The 27,708-nt window shown below is 38.1% G+C and overlaps 1 protein-coding gene across 2 annotated transcripts in view; it reads right to left on the minus strand.

Annotated features, from left to right (window-relative positions):
* Nucleotides 1-1,557: 1,557 nt before the first annotated feature.
* The window catches only part of LOC116251361 (nuclear pore complex protein GP210), a 41,243-nt gene continuing 15,092 nt past the window's right edge, over nt 1,558-27,708 (minus strand). For both annotated transcript variants that reach the window (XM_031625575.2, XM_031625577.2), the window contains exons 13-36: nt 18,687-18,806; nt 18,533-18,595; nt 14,290-14,481; nt 11,625-11,684; nt 11,471-11,539; nt 11,139-11,285; nt 10,915-11,034; nt 10,432-10,551; nt 10,077-10,232; nt 9,942-10,004; nt 9,641-9,771; nt 8,588-8,984; nt 7,628-7,730; nt 7,236-7,366; nt 7,014-7,085; nt 6,844-6,925; nt 6,617-6,724; nt 6,271-6,409; nt 4,434-4,517; nt 4,070-4,313; nt 3,683-3,737; nt 3,505-3,596; nt 3,347-3,407; nt 1,558-2,040 (exon numbers count right to left, since the gene is read on the minus strand). In XM_031625575.2, the coding sequence (XP_031481435.1) occupies nt 1,667-2,040; nt 3,347-3,407; nt 3,505-3,596; nt 3,683-3,737; nt 4,070-4,313; nt 4,434-4,517; nt 6,271-6,409; nt 6,617-6,724; nt 6,844-6,925; nt 7,014-7,085; nt 7,236-7,366; nt 7,628-7,730; nt 8,588-8,984; nt 9,641-9,771; nt 9,942-10,004; nt 10,077-10,232; nt 10,432-10,551; nt 10,915-11,034; nt 11,139-11,285; nt 11,471-11,539; nt 11,625-11,684; nt 14,290-14,481; nt 18,533-18,595; nt 18,687-18,806 (3,183 nt within the window). In that variant the 3' untranslated portion in view covers nt 1,558-1,666. The remainder of the gene's footprint in view (nt 2,041-3,346; nt 3,408-3,504; nt 3,597-3,682; nt 3,738-4,069; nt 4,314-4,433; nt 4,518-6,270; nt 6,410-6,616; nt 6,725-6,843; nt 6,926-7,013; nt 7,086-7,235; nt 7,367-7,627; nt 7,731-8,587; nt 8,985-9,640; nt 9,772-9,941; nt 10,005-10,076; nt 10,233-10,431; nt 10,552-10,914; nt 11,035-11,138; nt 11,286-11,470; nt 11,540-11,624; nt 11,685-14,289; nt 14,482-18,532; nt 18,596-18,686; nt 18,807-27,708) is intronic.

Genomic DNA, 27,708 nt, shown 5'->3' on the forward strand with positions numbered 1-27,708 from the left:
CTACCGCAGTGTATGACGCTTTTTGTGTTGTAGCTTGCTTCTCTGATGAAACTCCCAAACATTCCATGCACCAACCGACAGGGTCTGAGGCAGATGTGGGCACCATGTGGGCAACTGTCCACACAGACCCACAAAGAATCTCATCTTATATTTGATATCTCAGGGAAATTTTATTCATTTACATATTGGTGTCTTTCAAAAATTAAAAATCTTATAACCAGTCCCCTTTAACCAGAATTTTCTGGCTCCACCGCAGCAACCAAGTTTCACAATCCACTCCTTCAGCCCCACAAAGAGCCTTGGCTTGAATATGTTTGTTGTTGAATTCATGTTAGGGACTTGCATCTAGCTTTTTGAGTCAAAAAAGTTCTGAAAATTCTTTTCAAGAATCTCTGTTGACAACGCTTTCGTTACTATTTAATCGTATAAAATCATACTTACACGAGGGTCTTTGTAGAAATTGTTGAACGATTACGGACCGTGGGACGAGGAAGTGATCAAACATCGTGAAACGAAAAAAAAAAACATTTGTAGAAGTAAACAAAAATATGCGCACATCAACAGTAGAACTTAAAACTCAATGATCGAATCATGCATTGGCAGCACTTTCCAGTCTCGTCTTTGCGCATGGGAACTGGTGCTGAAAACGGTTCATGGCTTAACCAAGCACCATCTTCAGTAAAAGTTACAAAAATGAGAACAAAAAATAATCAAATTTATTAAATGAAAATTTATTGTAAATGAAGAAATAAAATTTTAAAATTATAAATTTGAACCCTATTTATTAAATGAAAAGTAGAAAAATGACTGTTGGAAAATTTACAGGAAAGATGATTGTAGTGAGACGCTAAACCCTGGAACCAAAAAAATTGCTGTTGGGTTTGGAGAGAGAACCACCGTTGGTGGAATTGAAGCTTACATGACAAAAAATATAAAGAAAAGGACCATTTCCATCAACTCATCCCATGCTATCAGACTAAGAAAAATATTTTCAAAAATCTTTATCCAATCCAATCACACAGTGAGCAAAAATAAATGAGAGCAAATTTCCCATTCCATTATTCTTGAAAACATCATTCCAGGCTCAACATTCCTAAACTATCAAACTAAACCAATGATTTGTTACAGTTTCAGACCTAAACATGTATCAACATTCGATTTTTTCAGGCACAGTTTGCCTTTTATTTTTCTTTTTTTCTGCTCCTCAACACAACCACATACACCCAGTTCCTGAACAGAGACTAGTCACCCAAAGAACAGAAAAACAAAAGAAAAGGGTGAGGGAGGAGGTGAGTTTATGAGCACCCACGAATTTTTCTTAAATTTCGCAACAAATGAAGGCGGGAGAGGCTCTAGTTCGAACCTTGCAATAAGGATATTAAAAGGGAATCCAAGAAGAAAATAAAGCAGCACGAAAAAGAAACCGAGGGGGTGGGTTTGGGGTGTGTGTGTGCTCGTGTCTATATATATATATATATATATATATATATATATATATAGAGAGAGAGAGAGAGAGAGAGAGAGAAAGAGGGAGGGAGAGAGAGACGGAGACGGATGCCTGTAGAAATCATGGAACCGCAGACTTCAATCCCTCATGGAAAAATCCACTGATGAGTGATGATACAACAGAAATTTCCATACAACGATGCTACAATGCCGGAACACGTCAGTAACTATATGAAGGGTCAACCAACCGACCATGCCGCCTTACATAGGGTGTCTCATCAATTGTCCTCCTAAGGTATTCTGTGTATGATTGAGGCGTGCGGGGAGCAGATCGAACGGGTGTCAAGGCACCATTTGCAGGCACATCCTGCGTGCGCATAGGTGTCTTTGGATCCAAGTGGGACGAGGTGGAAAGACTACGTCGTTGTCCTGATCTCTGCCGCTTGTTGAAGCACCTCCAGAAGAGGACTACCGTTGCCACAAGGACGAAAACACAGACGAGAGAATTAATGAGAAGGTTGGACGATTCACTCGCTGCTGAATTCTTAGGGGTTTCATCCGTTTCATATGATACTTCAACCTCAGAAACCTGGCCTGAAACACAACAAAAAAACAATTTGATGACAAGGAGTTAGGTGATATGCCTGGGCAGGCAAGCTTTGGTATTCACATGCTCAACAAGTCGGCAGAAAAGTTGCATGCAATGCAATTAAATGGTACACAAGCTACTAAATCAGATTTACCTGTCATTGTATGACAGGTATATTTGTGATTATGCCAATTAAACGTGAAACGATCATAGTCTTCCATAAAAAAACTATAACTGGACTTTACAACTGCACAACTCGACCCAAAGTATGTCATCTTTCAACTTCTAGAGCATAACCTATATTTATACTTTTGGGGCATAGACAAATACCACAAGCACTTGTACACGGAAGACCTGTTCCCTTGCTTTTGATGTGCTAACCAAACAAAAATGATGTTCCAGTTAAGCACGTCTTGCGATCAGGCTATTTTATGGAACAGATGAAACAGTCAATACATGCCCGTTGTTACAATATCAAAAAATAAATCTTCAATCCTTCACTACTGCTATTTAAGGTGTCAGTTCACAATAGTTTAGTGGTTTGTATACTGCACAGTTCTACATTGCTGTGCACTATAGTTCCCTAACTGTTCGGTATTTTTGAGTTGAACAAGACCCCAGATGCAATTCTAAGGGTACATCATAACCAGCAACGTATCCTATACCTGGGGGACTGCCAACTCCATTTATAGATGAAAGTGTGCTACAACTATTACAGGCGTTACAGAACCAAGCCACAATCTTTTGTATGATGAAACCAATTTCCCTAGTACCGTTGTTGCATTTGAGAATTCTATTCACACTTCCGTACGACTTTTAGGAGGAAAACGTGAATAAAATTGAACTATCAAGCACACTAGGCCTTCCTGCTAAATGTCCCATGTTGCAGCCAGATGAATAAACATTAAAAGTTAAGGTCCCATAGCATTGGGCTTTCCAAGAAACATACCATTTTTTTATTGTTTTGAAAACTTGCATTTAAAAACGTGGGAATTTTTCCTGGATCTCCAATCTCTCAAGCCACTTTTTACCAAGTACATGTGGACCACGGTCCTCATATCAACCCTTACTTAGATCTACTGACATTCCCAAAAAAGACCTTGGTAAACCCAACTCCTCCACATGAAATTTGAGACTTAATGTTCTGTTTGTTTTTATATCTTTAGATTGTCAATGCTAGCAGGATAGCAGCCTAGCAATGACTATTGTCCACACAGAGGAAGGCTACAATGCAACAGGCAGTCACTATCAAGGCCATATACAGCTCTCTTTGCAATCAGTTTCTTAATTAGTTAGAGATTTCAAGCATACCGATCTGAGGCAGATTGAAGATCAATTTGTCCTTGAAACTTTTGTCCTGGACAACTTTAACCTGAAATAACAGATAAAAATTGTTGGACAGCACATGCTCAAAAAATTAAAACAAGGGGCTACCACAGTTAGATGCTGGCAATCACATCCATTCTTACCTCATATTCAGCCCTTCCTCCTACTACAAAATCTTCAGCATGAAGACGGGCGACTGTCAGAAGACCATAGGCATGCCAACTAACCTTAACATCTGCCATTTTAGGAGAAGACAATTTTACTGCTTATTAATGACAAGTATAACAGCCACGATCTTAAACTAAATATATGAAGTTTCACCTGTGTTGCCCAAAACAGTTATTATACTCTTGTTTGCATTTCGCGTAAGATGCAGCTGCAGGAACAAAACATCTAATTAACCAGTACCGTTCATAGTCTTCAGACTTACAGTGCAATAGGAGGACATGAAAGAAAAAAGAACGATAAAGTAAAGCTAGTCCTTTATAACTCTAGCAAATAGTTAGCCCTTATTAAAGGAAGAGCCAAAAGGCGTTGGCAGCCAATTCAGCAGATTAATGAAAAAAAGGTCAATGGTTGCAAACAATACGTCCGTCAAATCATAAGCAGGATTTTGATCAACTCATAACAGTCGAAAAACCTATTCACACTAAGAATTTAACTTTATGCACCCTAACCAACTGAATGAAAATAAAAGAACAACTGTACCTTATGAATTCCAAGGACAGAAAAGCCACTATGAAAAGGAAGACGGACTGAACCAGACATAGGATAGGCACCTCGCAGTGTAACAGAAATGGATACAAACATGGGCCTATCACCGAGGCCCCTTTTCACCACAAATTTGTTTGTCCCAATGATAGGTAAAGCATGTGACAAATGCTCTGGTGAATATGGGAAAAAGAGGCAGTAATACTTAGCAGCATCAGCATCCTTCCATGGCGTGACATATCTGTACAGAAAAGACAAAAAGGGACGGGAACAAAATGGTTTTTAAAGAAAAAATGGAGAGAACAGGAAAAAGAAAAGAAAAGATGACAAACAACACAAAGAGGGAGCAGAAGTTTTGTACCCAACAAATGGAGGATCAACACCACAATCATAAGGCAGATCTATATCTTCTGAAAAGTCTTCAACTTTCTTGGCATAGTAACCACTTCAATAGAAATAAAGTTGGGGAAGTAATATTAGAATGAAGTTAACTTAATTCGTAACATTTTAACTAAATATAAACGTCGAATGTTGCCTTATTAAGTATGAAAATACAATATCAGGAAGTTCACAATTCCCTCTAGTTCAACCAATAAACCATGCATACTGAAAACATTAATATAATTAGCAAAACAGCCTGTGGTAACTGCGAACTTATGTTCACTCCGATTGATTGTTATTAGCTTGTGCCAGACAAAAATGTAGGATTCACAATTAGGAAATTCCATTGATGACATCCTTTTCCAATAAAACCTTCTCAAAAAAGAAACCTTCAAAATGCCAAGAAAGCACAGTTTTCTGAAAAAAGATACATTTAATAAATATACTTATGAGTGAATTCAGTTAAGGACCCAAATTTGTTTAGATGATACTGAGTTTTGATTCAGATTCCCAAACCCTTTACAGATCCTCAAGGAAACCATATATATCTTTGTCCTTTTGGTCTTGTTTATACGATAAGACCAAATGAAAACAATCTCTGACATTTGATAATTTTTTCATAACTAATAACCTTCTCATATAAGTTATTTCTGAGTTCACTAAAGTGTAGCATTTTCTAATAAGGTTGTTTTGACATCCTTTTAGACAAGGGCAAATCTATGCCATATTGGTGCAGGTCCAGATGCAACCCCGGGTGCAGGTGCAGAGACCGGCACAAAGCATTTTTTTTTTAAAAATTGGGTGCTAGGACAGGGGAGTGGTGTGTGTATTGTGTCTATATATATATATATATATATATATATATATATATATATATATATATATATATATAACAGGAACAATAAGGTTTCAAGTAAATAAACAAAAACATTTTCATTGTTTATATTTATAAACATAGATTACTATACGAATAATATTAAAATATACTAAAAAAATATAAAAAGTGAATCAACGTGTCCTTTACCTGCACGCATAGCAATAGTGCTCTTCCAGAAGTGTCTGTGTGACAAAGGGGCAAAATTCAAAGGCAATTTATTTGATAAACAAAACTCCGTGTAGTTTACTACCAAGTCACTAGATGTATGTAGCAACAGCTTTGCATGTCTCTGAAAACAAGCACATCTTTTGGAGCATAACCGTGATCCTCCCATAGTTCCACTAAATGACTGCAATAAATAAGTTCACATATATTTGTTTATTTACTACAATTGTTTATATGGTGGTCTGTTACTTTGTTATTTTATGAAATTCATGATTTCTCGGTTACTTCATATTATTGTTCATTTCTATAAGTAGTACACTATATAATCATTTAAAGAACTCTTCCAACTTTTGTTGGTTTTTTCCTTTCTTTGGGAATTATCATCTTTTCCAGTTTTTTTCCAAAAAAAAAAGACAAAAGGCAAGAAAGTGACAGTTTTCATCCTACGTTATAAACTAACCTTAATTCGAGCAGTTGAACATGTTTACAACATTTTCCAAGATAGATGTCCCAAATATAAAATATAAAGAAACTATAAGCTGCATACAGCTTAAGTAACATAAAAAAAAAATGGCAAGTTTTCCATCCAAAAGAAAAGGACTAATGAAAAACATTGCTACATATAAATATGATTTCCTCAACATAGATTCAGTTCATATGATTCTTCCCATTAAACACATGTTTATGAAGAATTTCCAGCAAGTAGATGGGCTAAGTTAGCTAATATATGCAAACTAAAAGGAAATAGCAACTTGTTCATATGAAAATGTAAAACCTGAGTTCTATCAGGAACTTATAGCCTTCAGAAGGAAAGTGCACATTTGTCAAGGCATTTGATGGAGCATGAAGTACAACTGAATCTCTCATCACTGTAACAGTTGTTTGCAGATCGTGGCTGGAACCTTTGAAAAAGACTGGCCGAAAGTGGGACAAAAAAAGGATATTAGGACAGATGAAACCATAATATTTGTTACAAGGACTCCAACATCTGTAAGTTGTTTACATAGATTAGGGATTACCAAATTCATCCCTCTGTAACAGTCGGAAGCAATAGAAAAAAAATGCAGAAAGCGATGAAAACAGCAAAAATTTGTTGCTCCATCAACAGATTATTCAAATACCTTGTGTTGTACCTTCACCAAGTGCAATAGCCTTTCCAGAATCCTTGTTTATGGAAATAACGCTAACATTGGCACTAAACCACCTGCCTGATTTTGCATCACTCATCCCTGTGCAAAATCACATGGTCTTAAATGGGTTCGTATAGGTAAACTCAGTTCAACTGTAATCAGATGGATCTACCAACAAACATAATAGTCATCCTGAGAATCTATGGTTGCAGGATCACCTTCTCCAGTGACACTGAAGTTCACTCTGTCTCCTACGTGGAGAATTGGTTTATGAGGACTTATATTGGCACCTACTGACACCTGAAAAACAAAACCAAAATGCATCAGATAGAACCACTTACAAGCCATTCTTGAATAGCACAAAAAGAAAGATCAATTGCAGTGATACCAGGATAAAGTCAGACTTTCGTTGGACACTGGTGGTGGATAAACGTAGAAGTGCTGTACCAAGACGAAGACCCTTGAAAAATATACGACAAAAATTTTAACAAAATTCAGAAAGAAACCAAAAACTGGAGAACATCATATCAAGTGTAAAGCTTAAAAGTCTTCTCATTAACAGAAATTATGATTTTCTCAGAAATTTTACTCAAACTCAAAGCTGATTAACCTTGATAAGCACCGTCCCATTGAAAGAATGCATGCCATTTTCAGAATCCAATGCTAAAACGGACACAATCTCAGGGTGATTGGTGCTGACAGTCAAAGAGACAACACCCTCAGCTTCAAAGAATGGATATCCTGTAAAAAACAAAATTTGTGTTTGTGTTAACAACCACACACATACACAAGCCAAAGAAGAGAAAGAAACGTTTTAAGAAAGATATCATAAGAAAACTTACCAGTAAAAGAATATCACAACAAACTTACCAGTAAAAGCATATCACAATAACCATAGCCATAACCATACAACTGAAGAGATCATAACAAGAAAGGAAAATTTACCATAAAAAGCTTACTACAATAACCATAGCCACAACCATACAACTGAAAAGCTCATACCTAGATTATCATGGTAACTAACACCAAGATTCAAGTATGCACCAAGATCCAGATATATGACACGCAAGGGAAGTTTCTCGATATCTATTCTAACTTGAGCCACCTGAAACAAGTAGTAGTGCATCTTAGAAGTTACCTTATTGGAAAAAAATATAGTTTTGGTCAAATTTAAGCAGAAAATTTAGAACAATGAAATATCATAATTTTCTAGGTCTGAGAGCCGAAGCACCATTGTTCACATATCAAACAAAGAACTCGCATTTGTTGTCTGCAAGGAGCAAGAACAAGCAGAACAGCCTCGTAAAAAAAAAATGCTCTATGGTGCGGACCACAACCACAACCATGAAAAAATGACATTGGTGAAAAGATCCTGCCGGCTAAAAATTCTTACCATATAAAAGTTTTTATCATATAAATCATTCCAAAGGCAGAGTTAGTCATAATCACATTCAATATAAAACCTACATGGAGATCCCTTCCAGAAAAAAAGACACATCCAACTTCATCCCTGGTGAGAGAATCCATGCAAAAGGCATGTTCCTATGCAAATGCATTATCGAAGGCAGGAGAAAATACATGCACCGCAATCGACTAGATGCTCATTTCATTTTAATGATTATTCACATGGGCCTCTGTCCAATAGCTACAAGTTTGTGTACATAGAAGGAACTTGCTATACATGCATGCACTCGCACACACCAGAAATGTATAACAGATAGGATATATGCACGCATAGAAGAAGCAACTACGCACAAATCATACAGAGTGCAACCAACCCCTGGACAAAAGAAAGAAAGCATGATGATGCGAGAAAGGTCTTAAGCTCTGCAAGTATCACAGTAATTAACAACACCAGAGCATTTAAGTAAAACACACAAATGTTAAACACGCTTCTTCATAGAAGTTTATTTTCCAGAATATCTAATGCTGTAGGAACCAGATATCCTTTCAAAGAGGTACCTCAGCCACCTTCACACATGAAGCAATTTCAGTTCTTCCAGTTGTTCCATCAGTAGCCTGAATGCAGCCAATAGAGTTGCTATGAAATGTCTTCACTTTTGTTCCATCAATTTTGAACGGATTTTGGTGCACTTTGTCACCACAAACTTTCATCACAGAGTAAATAATATTCCCTTTCTGCCTGTGGTATGGATAAACTTGCGATGACACAGGCAGAACATTTTTTGTTGTATAAAAGGGAGGAAGAATCCACGTTGCAGGAATGCCAAGTGACAGAGGAGGATCAGGGACAACTATTATTTCTTCAGAGACATTATAGAAAACAGTGTGTTGCACACTACTGGAAGAAGCAAATTCACAAGAGAATGAAACAGAAATGCCCGTTTTTCCTGCAGACCTGGCATTGCACAAATGTAATCTTATAAGCTAAAAAGAAATAAAGAAATCAAAGCAAAACATACTTAAACATTTATATCCAAAAGCCAGTGGCAGAAGCCAGGAGTCAGATAAAAATGAGTGATCAGAACTACAGGGTCTGCTTGGGGCAAAAGTCCAGAAGAAAAAGGTGTCTAGCAACTGCAATGGCAGCAGATCCATTCAGGGCAAGATAGAAACTGCTGGTCAGATAGTTATATTGGAGAAATTTTTTACGTTCGAAGTATGGAGTAACCTTAATTGAAGAAAAAATGACATCTTGTGTCCTAAAAATTGGATTGCCATGCAAAATATCAAGATTCCTCTGGCTTATACATATCTACAAACTATATATTGCTTGTAAGGGAGTTAGGTGATGATAAAAAGATGTACAACAAATACATACCTTTAAATGAAGTACACAACTAATAGGGCAGGTTATGAACAAAGGACAAGTACCATCGGAAAAAATTATGGAATGTTTTAAAATGCCATTTGACATTTCATGTACTGATAACAGACTCGCTCATAAAAAGATAAACATTTCAGAATAAGAGTTCATGTAGTTTACTGTTTAGCAATATTAATAATGCACGACAAAGTCGAAAAAATTGAACGTAAAGTAAAAAAGAGTGAAACCTTCCATGCAATATACTGATGAATTCTGAGTTCTTCGTGCCGAAGCCAGCAAGAGTTTTCAGTTGATTTCCGCTGGAAGAAAAATATTCTTGGCTATTTACTTCAGATGTAGTCGGTAGGAAGGTCAGGACCTGGGAAAAAATAAAATAAAGCTGTAACAGCTTGACAATTTCCAAGAGCATGAAAAAATAAAAAAGGTAAACAAAGATAAAAAACAGCTATAATATAAAAGTTACACATTATCCTCTATTAGAATGAAATAACATGGAACAGATGCAAGTCAATTTATAAGTCTATTAACCTGCTCATCTTCAATGGTCCACCTGTAATTCTTACAGACCTCATAGAAAGAAAGCAAGTCCCCCTGCACGTATGGAAGATTTAGCAGGACAACAAACATAACTGAACAGGAAACCAAATGAAAGAATAGCTTTACCTCCGGTGAAGTAGGGAATGCCGGTGTCTTGCATCCAACCCCAAGTTGATTACCTTGAAGATATATACTCATTGAGGATGGGATTCCCACTTTCACATTTGTAGATGTTTCACAAATCAGAGTACCGACACTATCATAAGCCTTAGCATGTATAATCTATTTCAAGAAAACAAGGGAGATGCAGGCAATGGCCATGTGTTACTCTATGACAATATAAAGAGAAATTTCATGCTGCATTCACTCTGTATTTAAATGACCTTAAGGAAATCAATAGACCTAGAGAAAGAGTTCTCAAAAAATTAAGTAAATAGACAAAAACATAAAACAATCACTAGCCACTGTTCACACAGCTTACACTGTCTCCAGGAGAGATTGCAGAAAGCTTCCCAGAGGCTTCGTCAACAATTGCACTAGACTTATTTGTGCTAGAATACTCAACAATAGTTCCACTCATTGGACCCCCACTCACTGAAAGCTGTCAAAGAACATAGATGAAGATTAGATGTCAGGCTCTGGATGCCCATCTTGCCACCGACTTTGAAATACTCTAATATGTTGTGAGCCCAAAAAAAACATATAGCAACCATCACTGGAAAGCAATATCATAAAGATCCAGAAATTGATCAAATATTGGCACCATTACCTTCCCAGTTCCCACCAACTGCAGATGTTATTAACTCAAAACAAAAAGGAGGGTATGAGCTGCCCAATGTTTGACAGCAATGTTTTCTATCGAGAGTTTATAGCAACGATTTGAATTGCTGAACTAAATATCTTCAAATTATAAAAAAAAAAAAAAAAAAACGCACAAGTGCAGCAACTTTCTTCTATAACATACCACATAAGATGCCCCAGGTACAAGGAAAATTTCACTTGGATGAACAGTTAATGGTGCATAAACCTCCACTTGAATTGTTTGACTCAAGAGTTCATGACCAGAACGTTGTCTAGCAGTAACCTGAACAACTAAGACAAGATTATCTTCACACTCTATAAGCAATAATACTTATATGGAGAAGAATTATGATTCTGTTAGAAGTCCATTTTAGAAATACAACTTACATAGAGTGTTGTCATACCCAGCTTTAGAGCCTTGACCAAGAAAGACGGTTCCTCAATTACATCAGTTGCAGACCGCAAATAGTCATCTTTATTTAGAAGCTCAAGCAGCTCCTCTTCAAAATGCACACGGATGTTCATGAAGGTATACTTTGAAATGAAAAGGAAAAGCAAAACCAACAAACAAAGGTAACAAGCATTAGAGTAAGCGAAGCATCTAGCTGTCACATTCAAGTAAAAATTTTCAAAGCCGAGAGACCAATTCCTACCTAACCATCAGCCAAGGTATGATCATGATAGACATAAAAAAAGATTAAAAAGAATCTATAATTTACCTGTGAAGAGCCAAATATATGTCCATCATGAATCCCAGCTACAATATCGACTGTTTTGCTGGTCCCCACCTGACAGCAGGAGGAAACCTTCAATAAGGACAGGAAGTTGACAAATAAATAAATCATGAAATGAAATCACAAGGAAAATAACAACCATAAGTCTTATCTTATCCGGCAAAAGTATCTTAATCCATTCAACATCTGCCACAAGAACCTACGTATAAGAAGAAAATTACATTTTATTATCAGCAGCCTCGTCAAAATATAATCACCCACAAGACAATTATCACCATCTTTTAATTCCATCAATTGTGCCCAGATATCCATTCTTTTTTACCTAAGAACTTGCATTGTCAGAAGCAGGATATTAGTTTTGGCAAAAGAAACCAACATCTGCTTAGAATCTATAATATATTGAAGTGCCACCAATCAATAGTAGAATGAGCCAGAAAAGGCCCAGATTAACTGCAGTAAAGAAAAAAAAATACACAAACTGAAGATTCGGTCTGTAAAATTATTAAACTTCATTTGAAATTTGCATATGGGAAAGGTTGAGCATCCAATAAATTCAGAAAATTCTTGAATGCCATATGTGTATCTTATACACATCTAGATCACACATAACACGTACATAATGGACATGTCCATTCTGAACATGCATATATCACTTGGACCATCTTTGAGAGATATCAGTCAATCATGAACTTGTCCAGATTAAAGTTGTTTTTCTCTATATGCCAAGGAACACCTGTCAAGAGCAAGTGAATCTGCCACTCTCTCTAATGAAATCTACAAAAGGAGATCCATGGCTTCCTTACTTTACCTGAAAAGCCATGGTCACATACATCATTCTCAGAAATTTCTCTAGAAGGTTTATCTTAGTTTTTTGAAATTTTGATTTTTCGGGTGAAGACTAGGCAATCGGTATACATGCACATGCATGAGAAATGTGTTATAAAGAAGTCCCATTCTGGGGCTAAGATTTTTTTAAAAGGAAATTTTCAAAAACATATTTAAAAAGCTAGCTATAATGAAGAACTCACCCAACCTTTTACATTGTTAAAAGACAACCAAGTTTTGCATCATTAATTAAAAAAAAAAAAAACCTTTTGTCAAGTAAAACTAGGTTGTTACTAACTTCAGGTACGATTAATGACATAAGAAAAATGAAATACCCTCAATAAAGATGAACTTAAGCCTATGTAACAACAGCAAAAATTAATAGACGATTAACCATATCCAACTTCATTAGTTTTTTTGGCAACATCAAATCTTATGTGAATGTTTTTTCCTTCATTCATATACAAAGTTATTCAAGGGAAACCTAGATGCATCAACAAACTTAGGTATATTCTTCATGCTATACTTTTAAAGCATGAAATGATAAGCTTCTACTGACTGAAAAAAACAATTGAACAGAAACCATCTTACAATTCCTTCCGATCAACCGTGGGAAAACCTAATTAACATGGGTACATCAGCAAGGTCCACGTACCCGTGTCACCATACCCGTACCCAAAATGGGTACTTGGACACATTTGGGAACTTTTTAGATCAAAACTGCTTACTTGATTTAATTTTTTCTAACTCAGTTTTCATCCTCTTTTTAAAGTTATTGTTCGCTAACATGTAACTTTTTTATGTATATCACATGTTTATTTAAATGTTTCTTTAATCTTGATTTTTTTATGCTATTTTGCATATATATATATATATATATATATATATATATATATATATATATATATATATATATATGTATCCGCTCCGCTTAGGGGAAAACTGATATGTTCTTCTAACATATTTGAGCTTTTGAAAACATCTCGTTTTAAATAATTATGCAGATGAAATCTACATGTTTAAAAACATGTAAATCGTGTTTTTACTCATGTAACATGAGTTTTAAAAGCAAGAAAGAATTGGATCATTGATTTTTAAATCTTACAAAATCTTGTCTACATCATGGATTTTTTATAAATTCCTAATGTCTTTAGAACATAAAAATCATGTCCACGAGGTAGATTGCAGACACATTGACTGAAATATGAAGGTGTAATAGAACCAATTGCAAAATGAAACTGGTTGAGTCTCTCTTTTCTGTCTTTCAATATATACCACACACACACACAATATGGAGAATAGTAAAATTCCTGAACCAATCCAATGTTGTATATGTGTTCAGCATGACCAAAAACCAGCAAATTGATTATTTATTTGCCTTTCTTAACCAAAAAAATATACTTCGTTGAGTCTATAAACTTTAATGCGTCCACCGAAGTGAATTTGGATCACCAAACAGGGCTTGATATATGACTGACTCTGGCAACCCAAAAAGCTGATATCTAATAAACAACCACTGGAGTCCATATCTTCATGTTTGGACCTAGAGGAAAAAAAAAATGAAAAGATAATAGTTTGCATGTGTTTGTAACATATTACACACACACACACATCGACGTCGATTGTCGATCGTATTCTTTTGACAAGGATAGCAACCAATGTACAAATTTATGTTGAATGTTTTTCCTTTTCAGTGAGGCAGATTGAATCATATAGAGGAGCATTTGGCATGGCATAAAGGTAGCATCAATATGGCCTACAAAAAAACCTTTTCATATCATCAGATCACATGCATAGATCAAAACAACAGACCACCCATTGCTGTATACTTTAAGCCTAACTAAAGAAGAAATAAACAATTGAAAATTGTTTAAGCCATTCAGAAAACAGATAAAATATTTAAAAAAAAAAATAACCGAACATTTAGCACATAATAACAAAAAAGCACAGGCAGAAATCTAAAGTCTCAAAATATTTACCAACACAGAAGCAGCAATAGGTGGATTGAGGCCAACATCTTCAATAGCGACAACCGCACCTCCAACATCTCTAGCACCCAGCATCAGATGCAGAAGATTCCCTTCTTGTGAATGTTGAACTATTTCAACAACTTTGGTATCATTCACAACATAAACAACATTTGACGTCCCACCGTAAATAGACACACTCTCCTGAAAAATGTTGAAAGTAGAAATGAATTACACTGGCTTAACATGTGGTATGAAGAGGAGATACTAAAATTTTAAAAAATATTGTAAGTCTTACAAGAGCATCACAAAAGAACAACAAATACCATAAACAAAAGGATATTCTTGAATTTGGAACATTGAAGCCTCCACATAGCAACTTCATTTGCTTCATTTGATTAATGTAGGACGATGAAAAAATGAAATTTCTTACCATCTAATGCTTGAGAACCATATCCCAGTTAGAAGTCAAAGCGCTTGATTTCCTTCATTTTGTAACATAACAAACAGCAGCCTGACTCATCACCTTAACGATGCATACATATCAGGTTTTTGATATAGAAAAAAACAATGTTTTGCTCACATTCTTAGATCTGGATAATAAACATGATAGCTAAACTCAAAGCCAAAATAAGCCTAGGCTCCTATGCTCAAATCCAGATCAGAATAGGGGTCTAAACCAAATTTGTTCATATTTCTATGTAAAAAATAATAGGTTTAACCCCCGATGTCTAATCTTATGTTACCCCTTTTCCTCAAATAGAGGTGGAACTGAACTGTGCAATATCACCTGGATCAGGGCTTGACTCTTTCAAACAGGAACTTTGTTATTTTAAGCCCGAGCCAACCTTATCAACTGACGGCACGAAGAAAATTGTATAGGTTTCAGTTAACTCAGTTCACCATGCAAATCTTGAACATCGATTTAGAATAACACCTGAATGTGTGTTCTGGTTAAATATTAGCCATAACTAGATATCTTCACATTCACAATTGGCATCACCATTTTACTTAAGATCTATCCATGGAATTCATCAAGTGCAACGTATTTGAAACCTTCTCTGTAATAGGCTCTTCTTAATGTTGTTTGACCAGAACGCCACACATATTTGTAATGACTAATGAGAACTAAACCATTGCTTCCGTTTTGGATATAGATTCAACATTTACATGAACTGCATCCATTTGGCCTTGCATTCAGATCTAGCATCACTTGGCCTACATCTAATTTGCTTTGTTCCTTAGTTTATTCCACTGCCACTTCATATCTTTTCTCTGTCTTTAGTGGAAGTGGAACTCAATTGCAAAACCCTAGGAAGTTTCTTCAATTACAAGGGATAACCTGACATTCTAATGCTTTGGTAGGCAAAGAAACAACCAGGTTTCCCTGTGTAGATGGCTCAATTTCAGGATTTAAAGGCTTCATATTTTGCTTATTTAGAATAGAATGGGGAAGCTAATAAGGGAAACTCCTTACTGCATGTGAACTAATGGTCATATTTTTAATACATCAATCAACTATAAGGTGACAATAACAAGTCAATCTTTTACTAACTCAGATAGATTCTCCTTCAACCACAATGAAGATTTTAAAGGCTGTCAAATTGGTCCCACTTGGGAGACAAAAATAGGAATGCACAAGATCTGTATTCCCAAACCATAAAGAATGAGAAAAACATGGAATTCCGTGTTTATTCTGTTATTTGTATTTTTCTGTACTAGCTTATTCAGCATAATATATAGTTGTGATTGGTAGATAAACAGTGAGGCAGAGCTAGAGTAGCTACCACACCTCCAATTTATGTATTCGTAATGCAGGCAACGAGAAGTACTACCATTCAATAATTTGTTTTTGGATTAATAACTAATCATGGGGACCAAGACAGAGTTTTCAGCCTGAAGAAAATGGATGTACCGAAAATGGGTTGAATAGGGCAAGCTCACACAAAACACACAGCGCATTTAATAGCATTAAGCAAAAACTGCGCAAAGAAATGTAGAATTGGTGAGGCCAAAATCTTTTAGAACACCCAATGCCAGACCAATCTTCATATTATGCCAACATGAATTGTTACACAGAACCTATGGAACCCTAGTGTCAGAAGGCACTCCAGTAACATGCAAGGAAGCTTTTTAACAACCAACACCAAATACATCATGTTAATTTCTCCTTCTAACTAATGTCAGACTTGTTATCTGTAGAATTTATACAGCTGAAGTATCTTTAGAACGAAAGAAAACATAGACATGTTTGTATAACTAGGATATTAGAAACTGTCTAATTATATTTATCATGCACATATATATGTGAGAGACGTGGAAATAGGTTCTGTTTCTTAATTTGAGTAACAAATGAAGAAACAGAAATCCAGCTTTGATCCTGTTTATGTGAAAAAATAGAAGTCAGTCAAAAATTGGATGCAAAGAATTGAATGACACCGAACCAAAAACAGCTACCAATAGCACTGGCAGGTAGAGATAATAAAAATTCAAGAATTCTAAGTTTTCAAAATATTAAGCTTTATTACAATATGAAACTGACTATATAACTAACCTGTGAACCTTCAGAGAGCTTGTGCTAGAAGAAAAATAACAAATAGAACATGTTTAAAACACAAATATCTTCAAATCCAAAATCAATGACACAATGACATTATAATAATTAATTAGATTAATCTAATAGCAAATGAAATTAATGGTTATGTCAAACTTAGGTACCTATTTCAAAACATAAGAATAAAAAAGTCCAATATTCTTCAAAAAGGAACTTATAGCCCTGGGCTCCTACATTCATTATGCTTGATGCAATTTGAATTTGCATTGAAAATTTTCATATCCTCCACGAGGGCCAGAAACAGGTCAACCTACAACCTCTCCTAGATTAAGGCTCATTACATCTGAAAGCCAATCTAAACCCATCCAGAAACAACGGATGCCAATCTAGGTCCAATATGGTATCTGGTACTGAGACATAAAATGGTTCAGTTATCGGTTCATTCACATATTTAAAAACTAAAACAAACTCTTGTAACCTGCCCAGCATCTGGAAGGATCTGAATTGATCCCTGCGATACAGATGCAAGGTGCCACTTGAAATAAGCAGTTATAATAAGACCTTGTAAGATGCCAAGTTGCCAACCATGTAAGAATGAATCATCTAACATGGAAACAATTTTACAAAATGGGCACCATGATTTCCCAATCTAAACATGAATACAGAAGTCTGAGGAAAACACTGAACATACGGTGCCTACTCCAAGTCTGAAGGTAGTAATATATCTCTCCAGTAAGCGGGAAAAACTTAGAAAACCTAGTTTTAAACTCCAACAAGCTGACCAACTAAAGACTGGTTAAGCATGAGAACAAGCCAAATGCATTTCAAGATCTCCAATGTCGAAAATCTAAACAATGAGAAGTAACCTGAACCTATCTCCAAAATGTTTTATTGATTACAGCTAGCATCAAAGAGCAGCAAGGCTTGGATTTGTACAGATTACGGGCTTAACTATGGATCCAAACCTCTTACATGCATGAAACTCAAGTAACCTTGTAGTAAAAAAAAATGCTAGGCAGTGGCAAGTGGCAACAGTTACAAGGAGCCTAGACACGAATGGGTGGAATCAGGTAGTCCTAGAAAATTTTGAAAAAGAAAAAGAAAACTAAAGAAATTCGTACCTTAATATCATAAGTTATTAAGCAAAAGGACTTTCTTCATAAAAAAACAAACAATTACCAATATAAAACAGATATTGAACATACATAACATGATAGAAAACATAATTAAAACACAAAGAACCTGCAGAAAAACAGAAATAAGAAGAAGACAAAACAAACCTAGGCAAAAACAGAGGGAAAAAGAAAAAAAAGGAGGACGAAGGAAAGAAAGAAGAACGGAAAAAATAAGAAGAAAAAAAGGTAGGAAATAGAAAAAAAGAAAAAATGAAGAACAAGAAAGGGAAAAAGAAGAAGAAGAGAAAAGAGAAAAAGGAAAATAAGAGGTGGAAAAAGAAAAAGAAAGATTGCATCAAGCCTTAGGCCTCACCTAGGCTAGTTATGCAATTTCCAGGGCCAAGCCATGTTGCAGGTTGTGCAGCACAGCAGGCCTAGGCAACTTGCTACACCTAGTATGCCCAGTCATGCCTTTAACTAATTAGCATCGGCTATCAAGTATAGTGCATAAACAACAAACAAATTGTTCAAAGTCAACAAGTAGCTAGCTGCAATTATTAGTAATCAGCAAGAAATTGTATAGTACCTTGGAGCTTGGATGACAAAGCAGCAACAAAAATTCTGGAGTAACCCGCAGAGCAGAAACCAACTGGCACATGGAAGAATAAGTATGAAAACTGTAACCTTTCTATAGGGAGAAGAAAAAATAATGAACAATTTAACAAGTAAAATAGTCATGCCTGTAAATAGGTAGCATCTGTGAGGCTACTCTTGGAGCTTTGCAGCAGCAAAGTTGCCTCCTGAGATACTACATCTCTCATGGCATCACAGAAACTAATGACTGTTGCACGAACCAAACACTGAAAAACATAGATAATGAAATTAATTGAAACCAAATAAAGAGGCAAAAGAAAAAATTCGTTCATATGTTATATCAGATAAATAATTAGACTAACGTTATGCAGAATTTACGGGACCAATTTAAGCAGACAAATCAAAATACCCACTAAAAGAACCACCTCTTAGCGTAAATCTGAATTTTAAACGTTTGTTCAATTTAGAAAGTTGTTACAGCTTCATAGTTGCAGCTGATTTTGCAGAACCAGAATACTTCAAAAGATTCAAGTTTTCAGCACAGTGACTTACAAGACAACTGAAGGGCACCAGACAACTCGTGATTGTGATGATGCACTGGAAACTTTGGAAAAAGCAAGCACAGATACCAACATGAATATAACAGAGACTTAACCAATTCAAACAGACAATTTACAACGATCTAATTAGATACTCTAATAGGTGGAACGCAAATAATAAAATGCAATTTTCACTATATACTGAATATCAGAATAGCAGACCCATCATATGTTAACAACTGTATAACAGAAAGCTAGTGCACGAGAATGAACACAATCAAAGAAAAAAATTACTGCATATCCAACACATGAACTTTCATGAGGAAAAGTAATTTCTAACAGTGTATCTAATTATCTGGTCATAAATGCATATTATATAACCACAGTCACGAATCACTATTGACCATATTTGGTCAGATAAAATATCATAAAATCACGGGCTCTTAAATGAAATGTGGCAGGAACTCCCACAAATTAAAATTTTTTAAGAGGATACAACAATCAGCGCAGAAAGCAAACAGTGTATTGCATATCCAATGTTTCAGTTATTTCATGAACATTGAACAACTGCATCTTGAGTCATTGAAAAATAATTATCGGGTTTACCTCCCTAGAAAAGGCAAGATAACTTTGCACATAGGTGCCCAAAAGGATACAGATAAACAAGCACGTGCCAATGCATGAGAAGAGGAGACAATGTCATTAAAAGTAGTGCTGTGTAATGATCCACAATGAATGATATGTTACTGTATGTAGTGCATTATAATCACCCCGAAAACTAGATTCAGAGGTGTAACTGTCCAATCACATATGTTTTGTATCTCATGGGCTCATATAATATGTTTATGTTCACATAGAATGATATGGGCCTGACGGAAATTTTGGGGGAACTCAAACCCCTTTTCTGGAGTTTCAGTTTCAAACTCTTTCACCACCCAACTCTCAGACACTTTTAGAAGTAGTTTGTGTGAAAGGTTTTGCTGTTTTCAGTAATGAAGAAAAGAGTGGATTTATCAACTGTGAAAGGAGATTTAGATGCATTAAGAATAAGTTAGAAAGAAATAGAATGAAGTGCGACAGCAGCTGGATGGAAGGATACAAGGACAATAATACTAATAAATTGCATTGTACATTTATTACATCCAAAGGCTACGGATGTTTTCTCTTGTGTTATACAATGTTGTCAAAGAGGTGACCTTTGATGAATTGTGTACTTCATCACAAACGATGAAGCTAATTACAGGGTCGCAGGGCAAATATTGGCATCCAAGTTTAGGATATTTTTTTGCCTCCATGGACAACTCATTGCATTCATCTAATGCCTGAATAATTTGGCGAGATGAATGAAATGAAAGAAACTATTGAAAAATGCCAAGAAATCACAAAGTACACTTATAATCATGCACATGTTTTCGGTTTGATCAGGGAGGTGAGTTGATTCTCATGCACAAACTAAATCAACAACAAATGTTTTGACAGGCAGAGCATAATGAAGGAAATAAGTACATTAAGGCAAATATTCTCATCGAATTGAATGGGTTCTAGTATTCTAGATCTACATGCACATAAGAAAAAGTCAATGGAAGTTGTGAATATTGCATTCAAAAAAATGTACAAGAAGAACAAACATATACCTAAGAATATATTAAAAAGAAGCTTCTGATAAATCTTGTCAACATTATAAAAAAATTGAAATCTACAAGAAGAAAAAACAAATACCTAAGCACATATTAAAAAGGAAGCTTTTGAATTCTGATAAATCTTGTCAAAAAGATCATGCGACAATATCAAAATAATCTGGTAATATTATTACAGAAAATGGAATTGCTATAAAAATGTTTTCGAGGTATCACCAAATATTTGTCTCTGCCTTAAAATAAACAGGATTATCATGATTCATGTATATAGGCAAGAATAGAAGAATCAAAATAGACAAGAATTGCAGTATCAGGGGGTATGGAGAAGTATTTGACAAATCTAGGTGTATCTATAAGCTGGTGCCCTGCTTCTACCAACAACTGTCAGTCGTTGCATGGTAGAGTTGCAAGTTGTACAAACTACAAAGACCCCCATCAGCAATTACCAAAGCCTGTAGAACATCAGTTAACGCTTCAGTTCAAGGACTTGTTTGAGAAGTGATTGATGATCGGTATAATCTTTGTGAAACCGTGAAAGCGTTAAAATTGGTTGATGAGTGTTAAAGTTAATAGGTCTAATTCTGCTCATATTAGTCCAAGTCTATTCATGTCCTTTGTAGAAACACGAACCACACAGAGAGAAAGTGGAGAACGAACACACAATCTACGTGGAAAACCTCAGAAAGAGGTGAAAAACCACGGGGAGGCTCTGGCCTAGGGGCACACCGCAACCCTAGGAGAGAGAAAATTATATTTCACTTAATTCAACACTAAACACAAGTGACAATATAAAGAGGGAGAGAGGAGAAGCCGCCTAGGGTACCGAGCCCGCCTCGGTACCCGCGCCCCATAGAACCGGGTCCAGGAATGGATCCGGTTCCCACAGCAACATATTCTAACACTCCCCCTCAAGCTTGGCATACATGTCAAACATGCCAAGCTTGCTAACATTCTTTTCGAATGAAGAAGTACAAAGCCCTTTAGTTAGGACGTCTGCAACTTGATCTTCAGACTTCATATATGGCAGAATCAGCTCCTTTGAGTCAATGCGTTCCCGGATAAAATGACGGTCAATCTCCACATGTTTGGTCCTGTCATGTAGAACTGGATTATTGGCAAGATTAATCGCAGACTTGTTGTCACAGTACATCTTCATTTTATCTCCCAGTTCCACACCAATATCAGTCAAAAGAATCTTCAGCCACAGCATCTCTGTAACCCCCATTGCAACAGCCCTGTACTCAGCCTCCGCACTAGACCTCGAACATACTTCTTGCCTCTTACTTCTCCAAACAACTAGGTTACCTCCAAGAAAGATACAATACCCTGTAGTAGACCTCCTTGTGTCAGTGCAACCTGCCCAATCTGCATCTGAGTAGCCCTCAATGGTAAGTTTGTCCTGTCGAGTATACAACAGTCCTTTTCCTGGGTCATTCTTTAGATATCCCAGCACTCTTTCTGCACTCTTCCAGTGACAATCCGTGGGAGCATGCATAAATTGACTTAGCACATTTACCGCATACGTGATATCAGGGCGAGTTAGAGTAAGATAGATAAGCTTACCTACTAGCCTCTGATATCGCCCTTTTCCTTCCTCATCCAGAATAGTGCCCGTCTTGATACTTATCTTAGTTCCCGACTCTATAGGAGTAAGATAGGGCCTACAACCAAGTTTGCCTGTCTCCTTTAGTAAGTCAAGAGTGTACTTCCTTTGATTCATAACCAGCCCTGTCTCTGATCGAGCAATCTCTATCCCCAGAAAGTATCTCAGCTTACCCAGATCCTTGAGGTCGAATTCCTTAGCTAATCTCTCCTTCATCTTTCTGTTTTCTTCTTCGTCACTGCCAGTGACAATCATATCATCAACGTAGACAAGGAGAAGACTCACCAGACCACCTCTCTGCTTTATGAATAGGGTATGATCTCCATTTCCTTGCTTGTACCCAGTAGACTTCATAACGATCCTTAGTCTCTCAAACCAAGCTCTAGGCGACTGCTTCAAGCCATACAAAGCTTTCTTGAGGTGACAACATTTTCCCTCTTGAACATACCCGGGAGGCATGCTCATATAGACTTCTTCCTCCAGATGGCCGTTCAAGAACGCATTTTTAACATCAAGCTGGTCCATGCGCCACTTCCTGTGCACAGCAAGAGCAAGAATAACCCTCACGGTCTTCAACTTTGCAACAGGGGCAAAGGTCTCAAGATAGTCGATTCCATACTTCTGACTGAACCCCTTTGCAACCAAACGAGCTTTATATCGATCTACAGTGCCATCAGGTTTGTACTTCACGTTGTAAACCCACTTAGAGCCAACTAGGTGTGTCCCCTTAGGAATATCAACAACTTCCCATGTTTTGTTCTTAGCTAACGCACCCATCTCCTCTGTCATAGCATGTAACCACTTGGGATCATCCTTAGCATCATCCACCGACCTGGGAATAACAACTTTGGATAAGGTTGTGATAAAACATTTGTAATTTGTACTGAGCTTAGCATAAGAAACAAATCTCTGAATAGGGTGAGAAGTACATGACCTGGTGCCTTTGCGCACAGCAATGGGGAGCTCTTCATTCGATGGACTTGGGTCATCCGGGGAGATCACAGGATTGGGATTGGTTCTATCCTCATCACCAACATCTTCCACTGTAGCTTTCTCCTTTCTGACATAAACCTGGCCAAACAAGTGATCCCGGGCAACAATGGGCTGAGCATCCACCGTGACCCCTTCCATATGGCTGCCCTTCTCATTACTGACCGTGACCGTGTCAATCACACTGGGACTAACCTTGTAATCCAAAAACTCCATAAACTGAATTAGCTGATTAGAGGAATACTCTTCCCCTTTGTTCCCAAGACACTCCCCCTGAAGAGGATTCACCGAAAAATACGACTCATGTTCATGAAATGTGACATCCCTCGAAACATACACTTTGGAAGTAGTGGGATCCACACATTTATACCCCTTCTGAGTGGAAGAGTACCCCAGGAAAACTCCTTTAATAGACCGGGGATCAAGTTTTTTGAGAGTAGGGCTATGATTATGCACAAAACAACTGCACCCAAAGACACGAGGAGTAAGAGGCCACGGATTCTGAGTGGGCCACAGGGTAGAATAAGGAGACTGACCATCCAACACCCTAGTAGGCATACGGTTAATGAGATGTGCACTAGTGAGAAGTGCATCACCCCAATACCGCTTCGGGACATGACGTTGGAACATAATGGCCCGGGTAACATTCAATAGATGACGATTTTTACGTTCAGCTATACCATTTTGAGGAGGGGTATAACTACAAGAGGTTTCATGAACAATCCCCTTGCCTTTCAAGAATTCATCAAGGGATTGGGAGACATATTCCCTTGCATTATCCGTACGGAAAGCTTGAACAGTAGTATGGAATTGAGTCTCAACAAAGGCAACAAAGTTTTTCACAACTGCTGGAACCTCACTACGTTCTCGCAACAAGTACACGAACGTACATCTAGAGTAATCATCAATAAGCGTCAAAAAATAGTGACAACCACCACACGTGGGTACTCCAGAAGGACCCCAAACATCGGAATGAACTAAGGCAAACGGATGAGTGGTTTTATTCAAAGAAATAGGGTACGAAGCCCTGACATGTTTAGCCAATTGACACACTTCACAAGCGAAGGAGTCAATTGAGACAGAAGCAAACAAATGAGGAAACAACTTCTTTATTAACTGGAAGGGTAGATGTCCAAGACGCTCGTGCCATCGCAGAACAGTAGATCTATCGTTCACACCAGACAAGTGACCACTCGTGGCAGAAATCAATGCTGAAGCAACTTGTACCGGCAGCCTGTAGAGCCCATCAGTAACCGAACCAATCCCAATCTTCTTCCCCGTCACCAAGTCCTGCAGGGAACAATGATCAGCAGAGAAAATCAGATTACAGTTTAATTCTTTAGTAATACTGCTGACAGAGAGTAAGTTCACAGGAATATTTGGAACATGCAGGGCATTGTGGAGACGGTATTTGTTCAACAGGGACAAGCTCCCTTTCCCAGCCACAGAGATAGAAGACCCATCTGCCATAGACACGCGTTGCTTGCCAGAAGAAAGTTGATATTCTTGAAAGAGTTTAGAGTCCCCTGTCATGTGGTGAGTGGCTCCACTATCAACAATCCAATCACCAAGAGAAGGGTTACCTTGATCAGTCGAGGCAACGAGAGCTTGGGCTAGCTGAGCCCCTTCAGACGTGGAGGACTCCTCAGGGGTAGTAGATAGACGGCTGATGTACGCCTGTAGCTCCTTGAGTTGAGCAGGGGACAACTTGGACTTTGCACCACTAGAAGAATTGCTCTGACTGGAATCAGACACAGAAGGGCTACGCTTGCCAGAGGGAGGACGACCTCTGACCAGTCTCTTCTCGGGATGAAGATCCCAACAGAAATCCACCGAATGCCCCAACTTGTGGCAATGAGTGCAATGTCGGGCAGGACGCTGCCCAGTCCCTGAGGCACGGCTGACAAAGGCAGAAGGACCATGACCGGTGTCAAGATGCATCACCTGGCGACGTTGTTCTTCAGACTCAACACGAGCATATACTTCCTCTATCCCCGGAATCTCATCACCATTAAGAATCTGGCTACGAATAGACTCAAATTCATCCCGCAGGCCTCCCAGAAACAGAAACGTACGGTCCATCCATTCCTTTTCCCAGTAGAGGGAATGATCTGAACCGCATGTCCACTCATCAGTCACATGATAATCTAACTCCTCCCACTTGGTCTTCAGGGCAGCATAGAAGGCAGCAACAGACAAATCACCCTGTGTCAGAGAGTAAATACTGCGTTTAATCTGATAGGTGCGCAAATGTCTCTTCTTGCGACCATACATCTTTGCAAGCACAGTCCACATATCAAAAGAGGTCGGCTTCCGCAGAATGAGGGGCTGAATATCGGATGACACGGAGCTGATAATCCACACCTTCACTTGGCTGTCCTCCAACGCCCACGTCGCCCATTGAGGATCAGATTTGATGGGCGCAGGTTTGTCGCCAGTGATGTAAGAGAGACGCCCACGGCTAGTAATCCCAATCTCGAGAGCGGCAGACCAAGATAGGTAATTGTCCTTGGTCAGACGGATGGAGGTGACCTGGATCGGCACGTTCTCAGTCTTGGAGGCGCTGCCCGTGTCAAGAACGGCATCTTTTTGAGTCCCCATCGCTTCTGCCATCACAAACTAGCACACAGCAACAAGAGGCACAGCAGCGGGAATGAGGCAACGGCGTCGGGAAGGAGGCAGCGGCGACGGCGGCGGGAATGAGGCAGAGGCAACGTAAAGCAGGCGACGGCGCAACACAGAGGCCACCCGCGGTGGCAGAAACAAAGAACAGGACGAACGGAGGACCGCGGAGGCGTAACAGAGGGCGGCGGAACAGAGGACGGCGGCGGCGGAACAGAGGACGGCGGCGGCAGAGCAGGGCGACGTCACAAGAGCAGCAGCGACGCCGGAACAGAGGACGGCGGCGGCGGAACAAAGGACAGCGGCGGCAAAGCAGGGCGACGTCACACGGGCAGCAGCGGCGCCGGAACTTCAACGGCGTCGGGCGACGAAAAAACTTGACGATCCTCGGAAAAAAACGCTTCTCCAACTCCGCTGGCTCTGATACCATGTAGAAACACGAACCACACAGAGAGAAAGTGGAGAACGAACACACAATCTACGTGGAAAACCTCAGAAAGAGGTGAAAAACCACGGGGAGGCTCTGGCCTAGGGGCACACCGCAACCCTAGGAGAGAGAAAATTATATTTCACTTAATTCAACACTAAACACAAGTGACAATATAAAGAGGGAGAGAGGAGAAGCCGCCTAGGGTACCGAGCCCGCCTCGGTACCCGCGCCCCATAGAACCGGGTCCAGGAATGGATCCGGTTCCCACAGCAACATATTCTAACATCCTTAATATGTTTTAACTTAGTTTACAGTTTTACCCCTTGTAAGTGAGGTCAGTCTTTTATTAACTAAGCGTAGCCTTGTATTTTGCGGTCTTTAGTAGAGTATTAGCTAGGGTTTTGTTCCCTATTGCTGCAACTCTCTTTTACACAAAAAGCGAATGACATGAAGAATGCCGCTGCTGCTGATGTACTCTTGTGCAAATTGAAATAACATTGAATCTTCTCGCTTTCTATATTTGGGTTTGTTGAATTTAACATGGTATCAGAGCTAGAAGATGCAGTTTTGTTTAGATCAGCCATTTGTTGTGTTTTGGTGGAGTGACTGTTCGTATTCCTTCGGTGGAAGCTGCTTGCTGGTTGGTGCAGGAATATTGTGTTGAAGGTAAATGTATGGGTTGATGTTGGCTGATGTATTGTGCCCATTTTTGTCCTGGGTGGCTGGTTGCCGACCCATGCTAGCTGACGTGTAGCAGTTTTTTTTGTCTGTTGATTGTGAGGCTAGGTTGCATCAGCTGCTCTGAAGGTTATGGTAGTTTTATGATCTTATCCATCATATGATGCTTATTTGTTTGCCTGGTACACTGCAACAGTCTTGAATAAATTACTACAGATGTCCACTATTTAGCTGTGATTGATACGCATGTGGTTGCTGCTACCATACAAGCAGCTTTAAAGTTAATGAAGACTTGATCGTTGGAGAGGACAAAGTCTTGTTTGCTTCAGTTTTGAAGGATTGAATTAAAGTTTGTTCTGGGACAGCTTTGAAAAGTGTTCAGCTGCAGAATATTATCAAGTATTTATTTCCTCATGACTGTGCTGTTGCTGCCTACTATTTTGGCGTTAACAAGTCAGGCTTGAGGATCAGTTGTTCTAGGTGGCTGGTTGATTGTAGTCAGTTCTTGGCATTGTTATCAGTTTGCTTTCGCAGCTATCAGTTATTATGCATTATAGCTGGGATTATTTTGTTTGCTGGACTGTAAAATATGGATAAGATAAAAAGTGTTGCAGGTGTTAGATGTGACTAGGTCTTTTGGTGAAAATGGAAACAATGATAGAAGGTTTG

Source organism: Nymphaea colorata, chromosome 3 (assembly GCF_008831285.2).
Source record: "Nymphaea colorata isolate Beijing-Zhang1983 chromosome 3, ASM883128v2, whole genome shotgun sequence".
Lineage (NCBI taxonomy): Eukaryota > Viridiplantae > Streptophyta > Magnoliopsida > Nymphaeales > Nymphaeaceae > Nymphaea > Nymphaea colorata.